This window comes from Scomber scombrus, chromosome 6 (assembly GCF_963691925.1).
Source record: "Scomber scombrus chromosome 6, fScoSco1.1, whole genome shotgun sequence".
Classification (NCBI taxonomy): domain Eukaryota; kingdom Metazoa; phylum Chordata; class Actinopteri; order Scombriformes; family Scombridae; genus Scomber; species Scomber scombrus.
Window position 1 is genome coordinate 28930594 of NC_084975.1, and position 15515 is coordinate 28946108.

The following is a 15515-nucleotide window of genomic DNA, read 5'->3' on the forward strand; positions in this document are numbered from 1 at the left end:
CGTGATTCGTCCACTGCCACAGCAGCTACAACACATCTGCGCCGGTGAAGTCGCACTTTAATGTTTCTATTCACATGATGGGTATCAAATGAAGTACTCAGTTGGTATCATTGTCACTTTAAGGGTACTTGAATTGGTACTGGTATTGTTATTTTTTAAACAATACCCAGCCATACTTATAGAAGGAGAGGAGAGGATAGAATCTGACTTTACAGAAGTGTCAGTATTAAATATGAGCTAAAGCAGTCAAAGCAGCTCATATTGATTATTGCTGATTGAGCGATTCAATACAATTATTCCTTTTAATGGATCACTGCAGTTGAAATGGCATAATAATGGCACAAAGCTAATTGTTACAACTGCATGAACGCCCGCCCCAAAGCAAAGAATCAGCAGTGATGACTAATGAGAAAAGGTTTCTATTCAAACCGCTGATGTTGGAAGATATATGAAGATGTGTTATCAGATGCATTATCAACAACACTGCAACTTACTCCACATAAATAAATAAATACATAAATAAAGGTGGCAAAATGCTGACTATGATGGATTATCTTTCTCATTTAGAGTTTCGTGTCACTGCATGTTGATTTTTTTCTTAAATAAATGGAAACTAAAGGCTGCCTGGGTATGAAAATGAATCTAAATGTTTATAGTGTTAAGAAAGACGATACAATTTGCAAATGACGCTACAAATCCACTTGTGGTTGATTAATTAGAGAAAACAATAAAACATGGAATGATATAATTGAGATTCCTGATTTCCATTCACTCTCATTTGTTCAGTTTAATGATAAAGCATCAGGCAACAACCATGTGTAGTTTAAAAGTGCTGCACTCCTGTGAGCACACCTAGCCTGAATCGTTCATTTGGGCTCCTACAGTGCTCTTTCATGTAACATCTGCTGGCCACTGATGCATAATTAAGTCATTTACAATATACAGGATTCCGAGGTGAAATGACACGCTGGCCCTGAAACAACAACGCCGAACATCTTCAACTGACACCTGTCAATAACGCAATCTGAGGAGAGATTGATTACTTTGGGAGTGATTGATTACGCTTTCCTCCGCCCTTCGAGGCTTTTCTCTCTCTCTCTTTCTCGGGCCTCGACTCGACTCAACTGTACTTTTATGTTCGGCTCTTCTTCTGTGAAGTTTGCGCTGCGATAAAGCGATACCATATCTCAACAACCTTTGAAGTGTCATTTCTTCGGCGAGCAATTTGTTCAAGTGGGTGCAAAGTGTCAAGGCGAGCGTGCGCTGCGGTGTTAAGTGCCGGCTGGTAGAGAAAGAGAGGAAGAGAGAGGAAGACTGTGACAGAGGAGGATGGAGAACTATACGGAGTGAGAGAGAGAGAGAGAATAATGAGGGGCCTGCATGTCCTCAAAGAGAATATAGAGCCTCAATTTGTGTCTGCTTTAGCTACTGTAACACACACACACACACATACACACACACACACACACTTGATCGAACAGCACTACACAGCAGATTTGCTAATCGAACTCAGAAACACGCGAATGTTCGATTTTAACACTTGAAATCGATCTTCATCATCTACCTTCACCTTTTGCTTGACCAGCCTTCCCTCAATTGCTTGTCCTTTCATTTCATGTCCCTCTCTCAGCATTCTTCCTCTCCTTTCACCTATCTAAACCCTCATTTTTCCATCCATTTATCTGTGCTGCACCGTCCTCTGTAGGAAAGCCACATCAGACTTATGCAGGTGGCTGATTGAGGTGTTTTGCAGCAGAGAATAAATAACGTTGGGATGATTGTGTGTGTGTGTGTGTGTGTGTGTGTGTGTGTGTGTGTGTATGTGTGTGTGTGTGTATGTGTGTGTGTGTGCATGATAAACTGTTAAGTGGCAGTCAGAGCTTGTTTTCTGCTAACCCAGAGCGATATTCTCTCTCTAAATGTGCAGAAACTAATCACACGAGCACACGATAGACAGATAGAACCCAAAACCATGAATTCAGAGGTGCTGCGGTGTGTGTGTGTGTGTGTGTGTGTCTTTGTGTGTCTTTTTGTCACCTGAGGCAGTGTTGATGGTCCTGACAGCCTCCCTTGCGCTGACTCTGTTGTTAGGAGGGTAGTCGGGGACAGTGCTGTCAGGGCGCCTCTCCGGCACCCGTGGACTCACCTTGGCAGGTGGATGACTGAAAAAACAGAGAGAGGACGAAGAAGAGACATTGTGTTATGACACTAGGGCGAAGAAATGGAGAAAAACAGAATTAGATGAAGATAAAGGAGGTGTGGAGAGGTGAGGGAAAGAGAAAGAAAAATAAAAAAAGACTTTGGACAGAGAATTGGTGGAATGAAGGATCCACAGGGGATATGATGGAAATGGGAGAAAGGAGATGAGAACCTGTTTGTATGTGTGTGTGTGTGTGTGTGTGTGTGTGTGTGTGTGTGTGTGTGTGTGTGTGTGAGCGACAGACATTTTAACCAGAGAGGATTTGTGCTTGAAACATTGCCTGGTTTCCATTACGACCGCTGACAATCTGAGTTTTACACATAATGCCATGATACATGTGCACGGTCATGATCTCTCTCTCTCTCACACACACACACACACACACACACACACACACACACACACACACACACACACACACACACACACACACACACACACACACACACACACACACACACACACACACACACACACACACACACACACACACACACACACACACACACACACACACACACACACACACACACACACACACACACACACACACACACACACACACACACACACACACACACACACACACACACACACACACACACACACACACACACACACACACACACACACACACACACACACACACACACACACACACACACACACACACACACACACACACACACACACACACACACACATATTTTTCCAATTTCACAGATAACAGGCTGATACCCCCATTTGCTCACCCTGATTGGCTGTGCTGTTCGTCAATTGCGTCCACGGCACTCTCCACAGAGCTCAAGAGGGACTGGATCTGATTGGCTGATTCCTTTAGCAGGAAACGGGTCACAAACTGCTCCACGTTGGTTCCTCTCTCATAAACCTGAGGATGGGGGACAGAGAAATACGTTGTCATTTACAAAACATAATTTGCATGTGAAAAGAACTCTCTGCAGCATATGGATGGAAGGTAAAGTTTCTTTATCACGTTTCACACATCACAGAGTGACAGTGCACTCCTCCCATCACTCCTCTGAAAAGATTTTTCAGCACAAATCTTTCTGAATTCCTTCCTTGCATCCATTTGATGGTTTAAGGGCTTCTCAAGGTGGACAGGCAGTGTGCAGGGAGGCAAAAGAGCAAGTAAAAATAGACATGTCCCTCTCTCTGCAGCCATCCTCCACCCCTTCTCCACCATCTCTTTACAAACTCCTTCCATCCATCCCTCTCCTCCTAATCTATCTCAGATTCACAGAGAGGTAGTTCCAGGCCACAGACGTAAACCCTAAAAACCTTTTAGTCTGAGCTTCAATCTCATCCCGTGGGTGGATAAAAGTGCTGTCTAGTGGTTTTACTGTACTGTACTGTATGTTGTCTCAGTTCAGATTCAGCAGGAAAAACACAAGACCGGCATCCGCCACCATGTCATCCGCCTTCTCTTCAACAGCGAGATGACAAAAAAAGCCTGAGAGTCTTTGTCAGTTGTCAGCAGCAGTCATGACTCTTCTACAGTCAGGGGTGGAGCTAGAGGGGGGCTTCTGAGGCTGCAGCCCCAAATATTTTCTCTTTGAAAAAAAAAAGGGGCACTTTTTCTGAACAGTTACTTCAACCAGCTGCTCATTGTTTTTTCGTGGTGCTGGCAGCTTTGTTTTTTTGATGACATTTTGATCTGATTGGTCTGTTTTTGATGCGATGCGTTTGATTGGTTGTCCGGTCCAAGATAGGGTTGTTTTTTCTAGATTGCAATATCCGTCGATTATTTTAAAGTACAAATAAATAATTTACTCAGTAATGGATTAATAACTAACTACTTCATTGAAATCATATTTAAATAAAAGAAAAAATGACTGTCTTTGAAAAATACTCAAAAAAGCATAATAAAATAAAATAGCTACTCAATTACAGTAACATGAGTACTTGTTATTTGTTACTTCCCCCGCTGATTATTGTTATTTATTTATTTCTATGTGCTTTTTTTTTTTAAATTGTTAATAAAGATCAAAATAAGTCACTACCACTAATAATGTTTGCAGTGGTCATAGAATGCAGTAACATTGGAGCACCTTGGTAGCTCTCTGCCACCTACTAGCTAAATTAAAACACAAAATAAATCTTAAAAAAAAAAAAGAAAGAATGCAGTAAAATGAAAGTCTGTACATGTGAACCATCCGAAAAAATTGGCCCTGGCTCTGAGTGATCTGGGCTAAGCCCCAGATTGTGTCAACTCCTGTCTATAATGCTGCTTCACATGGCCAACTGAAGCATTGTAGCTCATACAATGCTCAGCTGATAGCTTATTGATCCATAGGTAATCAATCATTTTAAAATGTCAGCACTGCTACATTTAAACAATGCAGGGAAATCTATCCAAAAAAAAGAATTTACATCCATTTAAACGAGGACATTTACATTTTTACATCACTTTAATAGTTTAAGTTTGTCTATCGCGAGACAACAGAGCCGCAACTTTCACCTGCCGCTCACACGCGTTTTAAAGGCTAAACAACTGTCAGAATAACGCACGAAAACGTCACTACCGACGCCGGGGCCATAACTGACGACACGTGTACTCCAGAGAACGGAGTCAGTCGGTCATGTCAGCTTTTTACTGTCGGAAGTCACAGTGCAGTGATTCAGGGAGACAATTAAGGTTTCCTGTGCAGTCAGCCATTCCGTGCCGCTCTCTAATCAAAGACAAACGCTCCCGCGAGACGCACAATCACGCAGGCAGTATTGACTTCCATTATCACAGCTGATGCTTTTTACACACGTGCACACACGTCTGCACACGAGCGCTCAAACATACCAACACGCAGACTAAAGTACTCTCAAGTGCATCGATTCAGAGCACAACACACACACAACTATGTGTACACCAAACAAACTGAAAAGACTATGATTACAGAATTTAAGGCTTCTAATCCCATTTTCTATTTGCCATATTACCAAAAAAGGCACTGCTGACTCACTGATGACTACCCTGCTGAGCTTCAATTACCAAATTGGGATACAAATCAGAATAAACAGCGATGATAAAGATGAATTTTGTCAGTTTTATGGAGGAGATTACGATTGCATTACGAATCCATTATGAGGATTTAGTCATTAAATTGGGAAACGCTGACAGATCCTTGATACAGAATCCCATTTATGTAGAGTCTTTAATCTAATGAGTTAGAAAAAACATTTATTAGAAACAACGCAGTGAAGCAAATATGTTAAGATGAGAACTTCCCTTAGGTGCCGCACTAAATTTATTCAAATTGTCTTTTATAAACTAATAGACATAGAAAATGTGATTAGTGACATGATGGATGATGGAGGCCAGATCTTCTGAAGAGGGTGAATCAGATTTAAAACATCTTGGATAAACTGTATGTTTTTCAGTCAGAGTAAAGCCTTTGGCAGTGTTATCCTACTACACATATATTGTAGAAAACACACACTGATATATATTTGGTGAGTTAGGTTGGTATTGGGTCAATAGTGTAGATGTTTGACATTCTTTGAAACATACTTGATTGTCTCTCTCAGTGAATCATTTTTTTCCTTTTGATTGATGGCTGGATCAACACTCTTCCTAGTTTTTCATCCTGCAGGGGTGAATGTTACTGCCCTATTTGCACTGCATGCTCAAAGCAGTGTGCATGCCTGTGTGTATGTGTGTGTGTGTATGTGTGTGTGTTAACAAACTGTCTGCGTACGTGGGTGTGCAACCCTATCACCAGACAAGAACATCAATATTGGACGATTCTGCAAAACCCTGGATAACGTTCAAGTTATTTCTTTTTTTTTTTTTTTTTAATTCTCACTTTCTACAATATCTTTGGATGGCAACTATGTTATGGTAATGATTAGGGAAAGATCATAGCTGTAGCAAATAAACTATATTGAAGCTATGAGTACACTAAAACACTTGGCTAAGCTTAGAGAAAGATTACGATTACAGCTGGAAAGTCAAATGGAAATTGAAGAACTTCAGTCTTGTGCATGATAACTACAAGTAGCACACATCCACTGTAAATCATTAGGAACAGATTCATCCAATGTGGGTGCAATTGTATGGGGATACCAGTTTGGAGTGTGTGTGGACAGAGGTGCATCCTGTGTCACATCCAGCAAAAAAAATGTATATCGATGCTGTGCCACCTTAATGTGCCATTCCATATGTATGACTCTATATATAGAGGTGTGTGTTTAAGTATGGGTTCGCACAAACTGATTTACACCTGCGACTGCTTTGATAAACACCACAGCCCCTCACCTCCTCCACTGAGTTTGATCTCATTCTCACCTGGTTTAAAAAAATAAAAGCATGTGTGTGCTTGCAAGTATGTGTGTGTGCATGTCAGTGTTAACTTTAATGACCCTTAATAAGAAATAGTGCCACTCTTGTTATTCTTGTGTGAATAACACAATTTGCTTTCAGCTCTGCGAGGATGCACTTAAGCACAGCAGTGTTTGGAGCTAAATACTAATGACAGCGCTGTGACATACACACAGTGAAATGCTAACATGCTCAGGATCAGCAGGTTTAATGTTACCTATGATTATTCTAAAGAAAAATGAATATTCACTCCTAGTGAAATGATGGTGGACAGCCTGGAAGCTGTGACAAGCTCTTTTGTAGATTGCCCACACATGGCGGCTCCACACAACAACCCAACAGTCATATCTGCTTCCTACAGTGCTTGACCAGTTGGACACTGCTTTCAAAATGGGAAAATCCTTCTGAACTGTGAATAACTAAAGATCATAAGTGAACAATAGCAGACAAAGTGTTATGAGCTCGTGCAGATTGCTGCTGGGTCCTATTAACCACCAGGTTTGTCACAGTCTCTGTCAAATAAGTAGTTTACCTAATCTGGAATACAAGGTCTAGGTTTTTCTGTGTGGTAATGTGATAAAAGACATTTAGGAATATTAGCACAAAACTGAAATAATGAAAAGTCTTTCAAATGTGACCCGTTGTGACATCTGACAGCTGTAAAAACACCACAAATGTCACTTTTCTTTTATTCTGAAATTTGATGACTTTTACTAAAGTGGCCCAAAATGCACAAAAAATGAAAATATTTTATACTTTTGTATAGGTAATAGTTTTAATAAGATAGTAGTTATGAAGATTTCTTTTTGGCAAAGGATATTTGCATCCGTCTTGGTGCAAATATCAATGTATGCTATTTTGCACCTCAGTACAGGAGTGCATGCTGTCGGAGGGGAGCGTCCGGAGATATGCGGAAGATTCCCGTATCCCACCGGGACAGCGGGATAAATATACGTCGCTTTTCTCTTCTGTATATCGTATAATAATTTATATCCGGCGAGTTCTATCACTCCCCGGCGTGAGAAATGTCAGGTGTGGCGTGTGAGCGTGAGAGCAGCTTGAAATGCGTGTCTCACGGCCTGAGACTTCGGAGGTCGGAAAATGTATTTGGTATCCATGGCAACCATAGATCTGTCAAAATTTGATTTCCATCATATAACAAACTGAAGGTTGTAAATTCAGACAGTGAAGTGAAGACTGATGGCTCTAATGGTTATACAATAAACCCCACAGTTCCATAAAGTTCTGCTCATTTTCACTTTACATAAAATACATTTCCATCATTATTGCTATGTTATATTTTCATGTCTTAGGTAAAATAGGACATGATATTGTGTGATAGGAGATGTTTGGTGGTGTAAAACCTAAAAAAATACACTCTCTCTGTTCTCTGAAACATGAATCAAGGTTTAATCACACATTTATTGATCAGTCAGATTGACTATTGATTTAGTATTGACATTTTTTATGAAGGGATTCTTAGACTGAACATACTGCGACGGTGTAGAATATGAACAGTATGTAAGAGTTTAAACTGATTTTCCACATGGCAGGGGCTCAATATCAGATTATAAACTAGGACCCCTCGAAAGGTATTACCATGTCAGGTGATAATGTATTTCAGTGGTTCATCCTACAAAATGTTCAATAAATTAGCACAAACCAGTTGACACACATTAAGCCTGAAGCTTTTTAGGGCCCAGTTGCCTACTTTGACCCGTTGGAGCAGCTGGTTACTGAACCAAAAAGGCAATGCGAGTCTGTTTGTGCATCCTAAAATAAATCAAGAAAAAGCATTGTGAAATTGTGTGTTACCCCACCATTCCCCCTTTCTTCCTCTCCCCTCACTTTCTTCACCCTTTCTCCTTCCTGTTATGCCTCTGTCATGCCCTCTCTCCCTCCACCGAGCGTGTCCCATGGGCCGGGCTACAAAAAACCTGGGATAGAAAAAAGCTGTGATGTATAATTCACACAGATCACTGACCTAGGGGGGAGATACACCGTCTCTCTCCACCGGCTCCTTCAACACAAGCCTGGTGATTAGCTACAGTGTGTGTTATTGTAAAGATCTGTTTGTGTGTGTGTGTGTGTGTGTGTGTCAACATGTGCGACTATCTGCACATATCTACTTGTGTGTGTTTGTAGGAGGAGGAATGAATGTCAGCCAGCTTCTCTGTTGATGTGCCTGATTTTGTGTGATGAGCTCTCCAAAATTCATCACGTCTACGAGGCTCAATATTTTGATTGTATACATTTATCACAGTCATCTTCCAGGGCTTCATTTGAAGTGTTGCACACACGTAGGCCTGAATCAAGCACTTTAGTTAGTTCGAGTATGAGTTTTCTTATTACAAAGTGGAGGTGACCTGATTTTTTTTGAGGGGGGATCAGAAAAATTTAATCTGGTAGGAGTAATTGAGCGAGCCAGGGGGGTCACTCACTCAGCTCGTAGGTGTTTGTGTGTGTGTGTGTGTGTATGTGTGTGTGTGTGTGTGTGTGTGTGTGTGTGTGTGTGTGTGTGTGTGTGTGTGTGTGTGTGTGTGTGTGTGTGCATGTATTTGTTTCATATCTCATGTATTTTTCCCCCATCTCCTTAAGGTTAACAATGAATCTCCTCATTACCATCCACCTACGCATCTGCACACGCACACAGCACAGCCTCTCCCTGCAGAACACACACACACACACACGATAAGATGGTGGCAGCTGATTACAGGCGGGTTGTAGAAGGTGGTAATCAGTGATTACAGAGGTTGGTCTCGTTAGGGGAAATTATTCCATCTTCAGCGCCTCAGATAGAGATACAGCGGTTTTGTGGAGGTGTGGAAGTGACGAGTATGGAGGCCTCCAGTTTGACTGGCGTAATGGGCTGAAAACGCCCCGGCGCAGAGTGTTTGCAATATTCCACTGACAGCGTTCAACTTTGACTAATGAATTTCATAAATCAATGTGCAAACAAACCTCTGGCTAGGAAGCAGCGACTGAATTGGCAAGATGGACCAAAATATAAGCCATATGTTAATAGCCCCTTCAATATGAGACACTATAAAGGAAAATAAACAGAAAGTATATTATGTGGTATGATAAGAGAATGATTAGTTGCATTAGAAATTATGCTTAGGTCAGTGTGGAATGATTCCATCCGACATGATCCTCAATTGCTAGAAAATAGCAGCTTTGGTTATAATGACCTACTGTCTGTTTACATTTTCTCTGCAGAAATAATGACTGTCCTGGACAAAAAACACAAGCAATGTGACAATGTCATACACCCACACGCCGTCTCCCACCAACAGTCGACGGTGGATTCTTTTGACCATGAAGCCAATCTTTCTTAAAGGAATAGATTAACATTTTTAGAAATAGGATTATATACTTTCTTTCAGAGAGAGAGAGTTGAGAAGACTGACACCACTTTCATGCCCGTGCATTAAATATGGAACCGGGAGGCTCGGTCTCAAGTTCAAAAAACATGCCTGCCAAATGCCTCTACATCTCACTCATAAACACATATCCTGTTTGTTTAACCTGCACACAAACACACATTTTTAAAAAACGGCAATTTGTTGTATAAAGGAAATGTACTTGCTGCTGTGTTTATAGGCAAACAACAGCTGGGTACAGTTGTCTAGTTGTCATGGTGAGGTTGTCACACATCCAGCACATAGCAGGGATAAACAGGGTGTTGGCATCTCCCTGCACCAGTGGACCCTTTTCACAGCGGATATTTTGACTTGTCAAAACCTGCTGGAAAGGTGTAAATAATGACATTAACAATGTCTACATTCCATTAATTGTCTCAGTAAGAGGCACCAGAGTACAACAGTCTCATTATTAATGTTAATAAGTCCATCTGTGCTTTTGCTGCTTTAACAAGTCAAAATGAAAAGGGTCAGTCATTTGTTAAGCAGTTATGTCACAGAAATGTTCTTTAATTATTTGCAGCAACAAATACGCTAATCATAAGGCCTGTCACAATAATTACATAATCGACTTATCATACAATAGCATAATTATCAACATCATCATGTCTGTATATGGACTCATTGTATGATAAATGGACATGACCTTTTTTACCTCAAAATTGCCACACTTCACATTAGCAGCTAAGAGGCTAATTATGTCACATTGGCTAAGCAAGTAGTGTCCTCCATTCCTCACTGTGTACGTCCTGAGTGGAGACTGCAGAAGCGAGCAGCGCCGCTTATATGGAATTAAAGGTAAATAACTCTGTCCTGACCTCCTGACCCATAATGGCAGTCTGTGTTTTTACAGAAGAGCCCACTCTCCAATCCCACCCATGCATTATTATGCTATTATATTATTATTATATCAATGGTATAAAATGATCTTCAAATGACAATAATATCATTTATCGCGATTTTTTCTGAGACAATATATCGTCCAACAAAAGTAGTTATCGTGACAAGCCTAGGTACATGTGTTAATATTGTTCTCCCTATCAGAAATAATTAATAAAGGGTACGAAAATGTGTTACGTTGTTGTAATCTAGTAAGACAGTTAAGTTGTAGAGTGCTGCTCTGTGCAAACCTGCGTCCTGGTATTGTCTAGAAAATCGAAACGAGTGTAAAAAACCTTCATTCAGGCTGTATTGACATCTATAGAACAAGCTGCTTTGAAAGGACAATCCTGTATATCATCATGTACACAAACAATTAGTTACCATTTGTGTGTGTGTGAAACCTTGAGTGTCAGCCACATTCAACTTTCCTCCTGTCAGACTCTACTAAAGACACAGAGTGAATCTCATTAACTTCATTCTGTCTGACAAACTGGAAGGGTAGAGGTCAACATTTCAGTCTCTTCCCACAACAACGGCCCCCCTGTCTGTAATGACAAGGTTCTGCATAATGACACAGTGACTGTCTCTCTCCTTCTTGTACAACCCCCCCTATCAGGACCAATGATGTTGTTTGGTCTACACAGTGTAACAACCAACCTGTCAGGACTACCGCTGGGGCGTCAGGCACGAGACAGTTTGAAAAAAAGAAGAACAAATGTTGGAAGCCTCCCCATCATTCAGACAGACAAGAGGCAGAGGGGATGTAAGCGTTGGTATTGATCCAAGTAATTCCCTATATCTCCCAGCTTAGACTGAAGGAGATGATCAGCCTCACAGGAGAGAAAGCAAGTTATCACAAGGAGGGGAGGAGAGGATGGGAAAAACAACTCCAATAAAAAAAATAATCTAGCCCTTACTCCTGGTACCATCCCTCTAAAAGTTTAAGGTGAACACACAGGTGAAGCAGCATTGATCTCTTTTTATTGTATTTGCAACAAATAAAGGCACAAAAAAAAAAAGATTAGTCAACTAAACTAAAAAACAGCCTTAGAATCATCTTAGACACTGCAGACAACATACATAAACATTACATAAAGGATTACTGGTATTGATTGGAAGTATTTACTATAGATCCTTGCAGTTTGAACACAAAGTACAGCAGACCCTTGACGTTAACCAAGGTTGGAATTTCTTGTGTTAAGGTAAGACTTTAGTCTTTTGATGTCCTTTAATAAAAATAAAAGCACTTCAAAATAGTAGAGCCCGGCCGATATATCAGTCAGCCGATATAATCGGCCGATATTGACCTATCAAAGATATGTTGTCTGATATGTGCAGATATTTTTTTTAAGTTATATACGCTGCATTTTATGTGTATTTGATCCTTTTTCTTAATTCGAGTTTAGTATATGTTTTTATGTTCTCTTTGTTTTTTTATTCATAGCTAATTATAATGATTAAATTCCCATGCTGCAGTGACTTTACTGTTTCAGAGCACTGATGTAATTTTATATGATAAAGTTTATTGTTAAACTGTAATATATCAATATCTATTACATAGAAGTTAGAAGTGATTAATAACCACATTTGAGGGATCAAAAGTGTGTTTTTGTAAATATTCTGTACATTACTGGCCAATATATCGATGTCACAACTTCTTTGCTTCCTAATATCGGTATCAGCATTGGCCCCTAAAATCCAGTATGAGTAGTGGCCTAAAAAAATAGTACTGCATACAACTCCTAACCCTTGAGAAAACCTGTTAAATAAACACACACACACACACACTCCACAGACACACATAACTGCAGCCCTGGACCGCAGCGGTCCTTATAAGAGGACCAGCATATCCAATTATGAACAAAAATACAAAAACATGACATCAAGCCTTCACATACAGATAATGAACAAATAAAGACCCTCATCCACTAGAGTATAAACAGCCCCGTCTACACCAGACCCTCTGAAACCAAACAATAACAACAATAATTACCAGACTGTAATAAGCATGCAGACACCAGACCCTTCAACAGTAACAAGGGGTCCACTGGCCCCACTTTCCTCCACTTTATAGTAGCCAGTTTAGCCTGCCCAAACAGAAAGTTCATCAGCATCACTTTGTTTGGGTTTTCACAGAATGTACAGCCACACTGAAAAAAGTACACCAATTTTTCCACATAGCGCATTAGGCAGGTAAGTTATATTTTTCTTTGCTGCTGCATAAAAATCAAGTTTAGTCACAGTTAACATCGATGGCGCTTTTATTGTGATGAAATACACCAGAAGTCTTATCTTGCCACTGGTTTCAATTATACCATCTTTTAATTTTTATTGAGAAAAGTCTGGTTATTTCCTAAAATCAATAACAAGTAGCTGTCTTGCCTTTAAACATGGCTGCAAAGTTTCCACTTCAGCTTGGAGTGAGATTTGTGGAAGGAGTCAGGAGGGGACTGGGGGAGGTCTTTGGTGGTCCTTTTTTTTGTTGTTGTTCATAATAAAATGAGCATTATTGGAGGTCAACTGACCCGCTCGACCTCTTCATGAACCAACACCAAAAGAAAGATCTATGCTCCTCACTATGGGTGCATGTTGTAAAATTGGGAGCAAACTTAAAAAGATACATAGCTGGTGGGAGGGTTTCCTGCATTTCTACATCACCTAACCTCTTGGATTAAGTCAAGAAACAGCCACCTGCACTAGTCTAGATTAGCCAGATTGGGGGTGCTACAAAAAAAACAAGAATGCATCAAGTACAGAATGTAATTGGCTGGATCAGGAGAGGAAATGATCATTATACAGTGTTGTTTATAACACGTTACTTCAATGTTATTTCATTTATAAAAACAGGTAGCAGGTTGCAGGTGCTGCCAGTTGTGCTGCAACATTATCACTTAGGAATTTGTTTTTCACTGCAAGAGAAAAAAAAGTGTGTGGCGTGAGGGCATGTGAAAAGTGTCAGTCGAGTGAGTCTCACGGTCAGTGCGTGAGACTTGGCAGCCCCGATGTTAAAGCTCTCGCTATAACCAAGCCGTTAGAACAGACACAGCAGCAAGAGGTCCCAAATCTCATTTTAGACAAGGTCAGCAGCATTTTTGGAGAAAGAAACCAGACCTTGATTCCTTCCAATATGTCCTGGATACAGTGATACGCTGTCTATCTAATCAAACTCCCCCCGGCTCAGACAGAAAGAGAAGTGAAGGACAGAAAGCCCCTCTGTGCCTCCTGCCATTCCCCCACTGCAGGAGAGGAGAGGAGAGGAGAGGAGAGGAGAGGAGAGGAGTGGAGAGGAAAGGAGAGGAGAGGAGAGGAGAGGAGAGGAGAGGAGAGGAGAGGAGAGGAGAGGAGAGGAGAGGAGAGGAGAGGAGAGGAGAGGAGAGGAGAGGAGAGGAGAGGAGCTTGTAGTCTTCAGCATGTAGCCTGTGAGCAGTTTGCTGTTCATGCACCTCCTTTCGATTGGTCTTTACACAGCTTTAGGCGGTACAACGCCCACATTTCAGCTTACCAAGGTGTGCTCTCAGGAGGCTTCTTGAGCTGCCTATTTTTAGAATTCTTATTACTTTATATTGCTTTTATCTCTTATTTTTTCACCATGGCAACCAATAAAAGTTGTTTATATTGCAGCGAGTCTGAATTTGTGTCACACACTATAAGAAGTTGCGCTGGTTATCAGTGAGGCTGTTTTCTTTTATTTCGCAGCCCGAGAGGTATCGTCTTTTATTTCACTCTCTCTGCAGAGCCAGCGTTGTCTCCCTACAGTAGATATATGCCGTGATAACGTGAGGTTTGATGTGTTGGAAAGCACAAGCGTAGCTCCCCCCCAGCTGCCACGCTACCTCCGAAAACCCCCACATCGATGCCTCAGCTTCACACATCAACCAATTAAAATGGTATCCTAGCAACCCCAGTCAATATGTCTCTAAGCAACACCATTTTCGCAGTATGCAAGTAATGATATCTGAGGAGCAGACCTCTTAGACCGAGAGAAACATACTCCTTTTAAATGCCTCCTGTCTTTTCTCACTGTCCTCGTCTCCCGCTGACTCTCATGGCTTTGTCAGGACATACACACACACACACACACACACACACACACACTCACACACACACACACACACACGCAGAGGAAAATACACGCACACACTCACCCAGCCTGTTTCTCTTGGTTGATACTCTCCTCCTGGCCCCTGTGCTTTTTCACAGTACCGTCTTAACTTCCTGATGTGATGAAGACATCCCAGCTGCAATGCGAGCTGACCATAGAGAGTTCATCCTTGTGTGTGCACAGTGTGTGTCCGTGTGTGTGTGTGTGTGACGGAGCACTAATGGTGGACAAGTATGGCTCACCACCCCCTGTTCTTCCTCTGGAGACATCTACCAGTCCATTAGCAGGACACTAACCTGATACACGCATACACACTCTACACACCATCTGCAGCTGCTCTTTGCTTGGACTTTTTGGCCACTGTTTCTATTGTAGTGACTTAGAGGACCTACAATAAGTCTAAGTCTATTCATTAATAACAGCAAGTAAATGACAATAGCAGCTCTTGATTTTGAGTAGTGTTATTGCCTGATTTCTTTATGCGACACATTTATTATAATTAAAAGAGTTAAAAGCAAAAAGCTATGCGAACTAGCACATTTACAACAAAGCAAACAGCCTCATTTATCTTGCTGT

The 15515-nt window shown here is 41.1% G+C and overlaps 1 protein-coding gene across 1 annotated transcript in view; it reads right to left on the reverse strand.

Annotated features, from left to right (window-relative positions):
• The window catches only part of necab2 (N-terminal EF-hand calcium binding protein 2), a 127154-nt gene that overhangs the window by 55210 nt on the left and 56429 nt on the right, over positions 1–15515 (reverse strand). The window contains exons 6-7 of the mRNA XM_062421253.1: positions 2953–3089; positions 2038–2162 (exon numbers count right to left, since the gene is read on the reverse strand). Coding sequence (XP_062277237.1) covers positions 2038–2162; positions 2953–3089 — 262 coding nt within the window. The remainder of the gene's footprint in view (positions 1–2037; positions 2163–2952; positions 3090–15515) is intronic.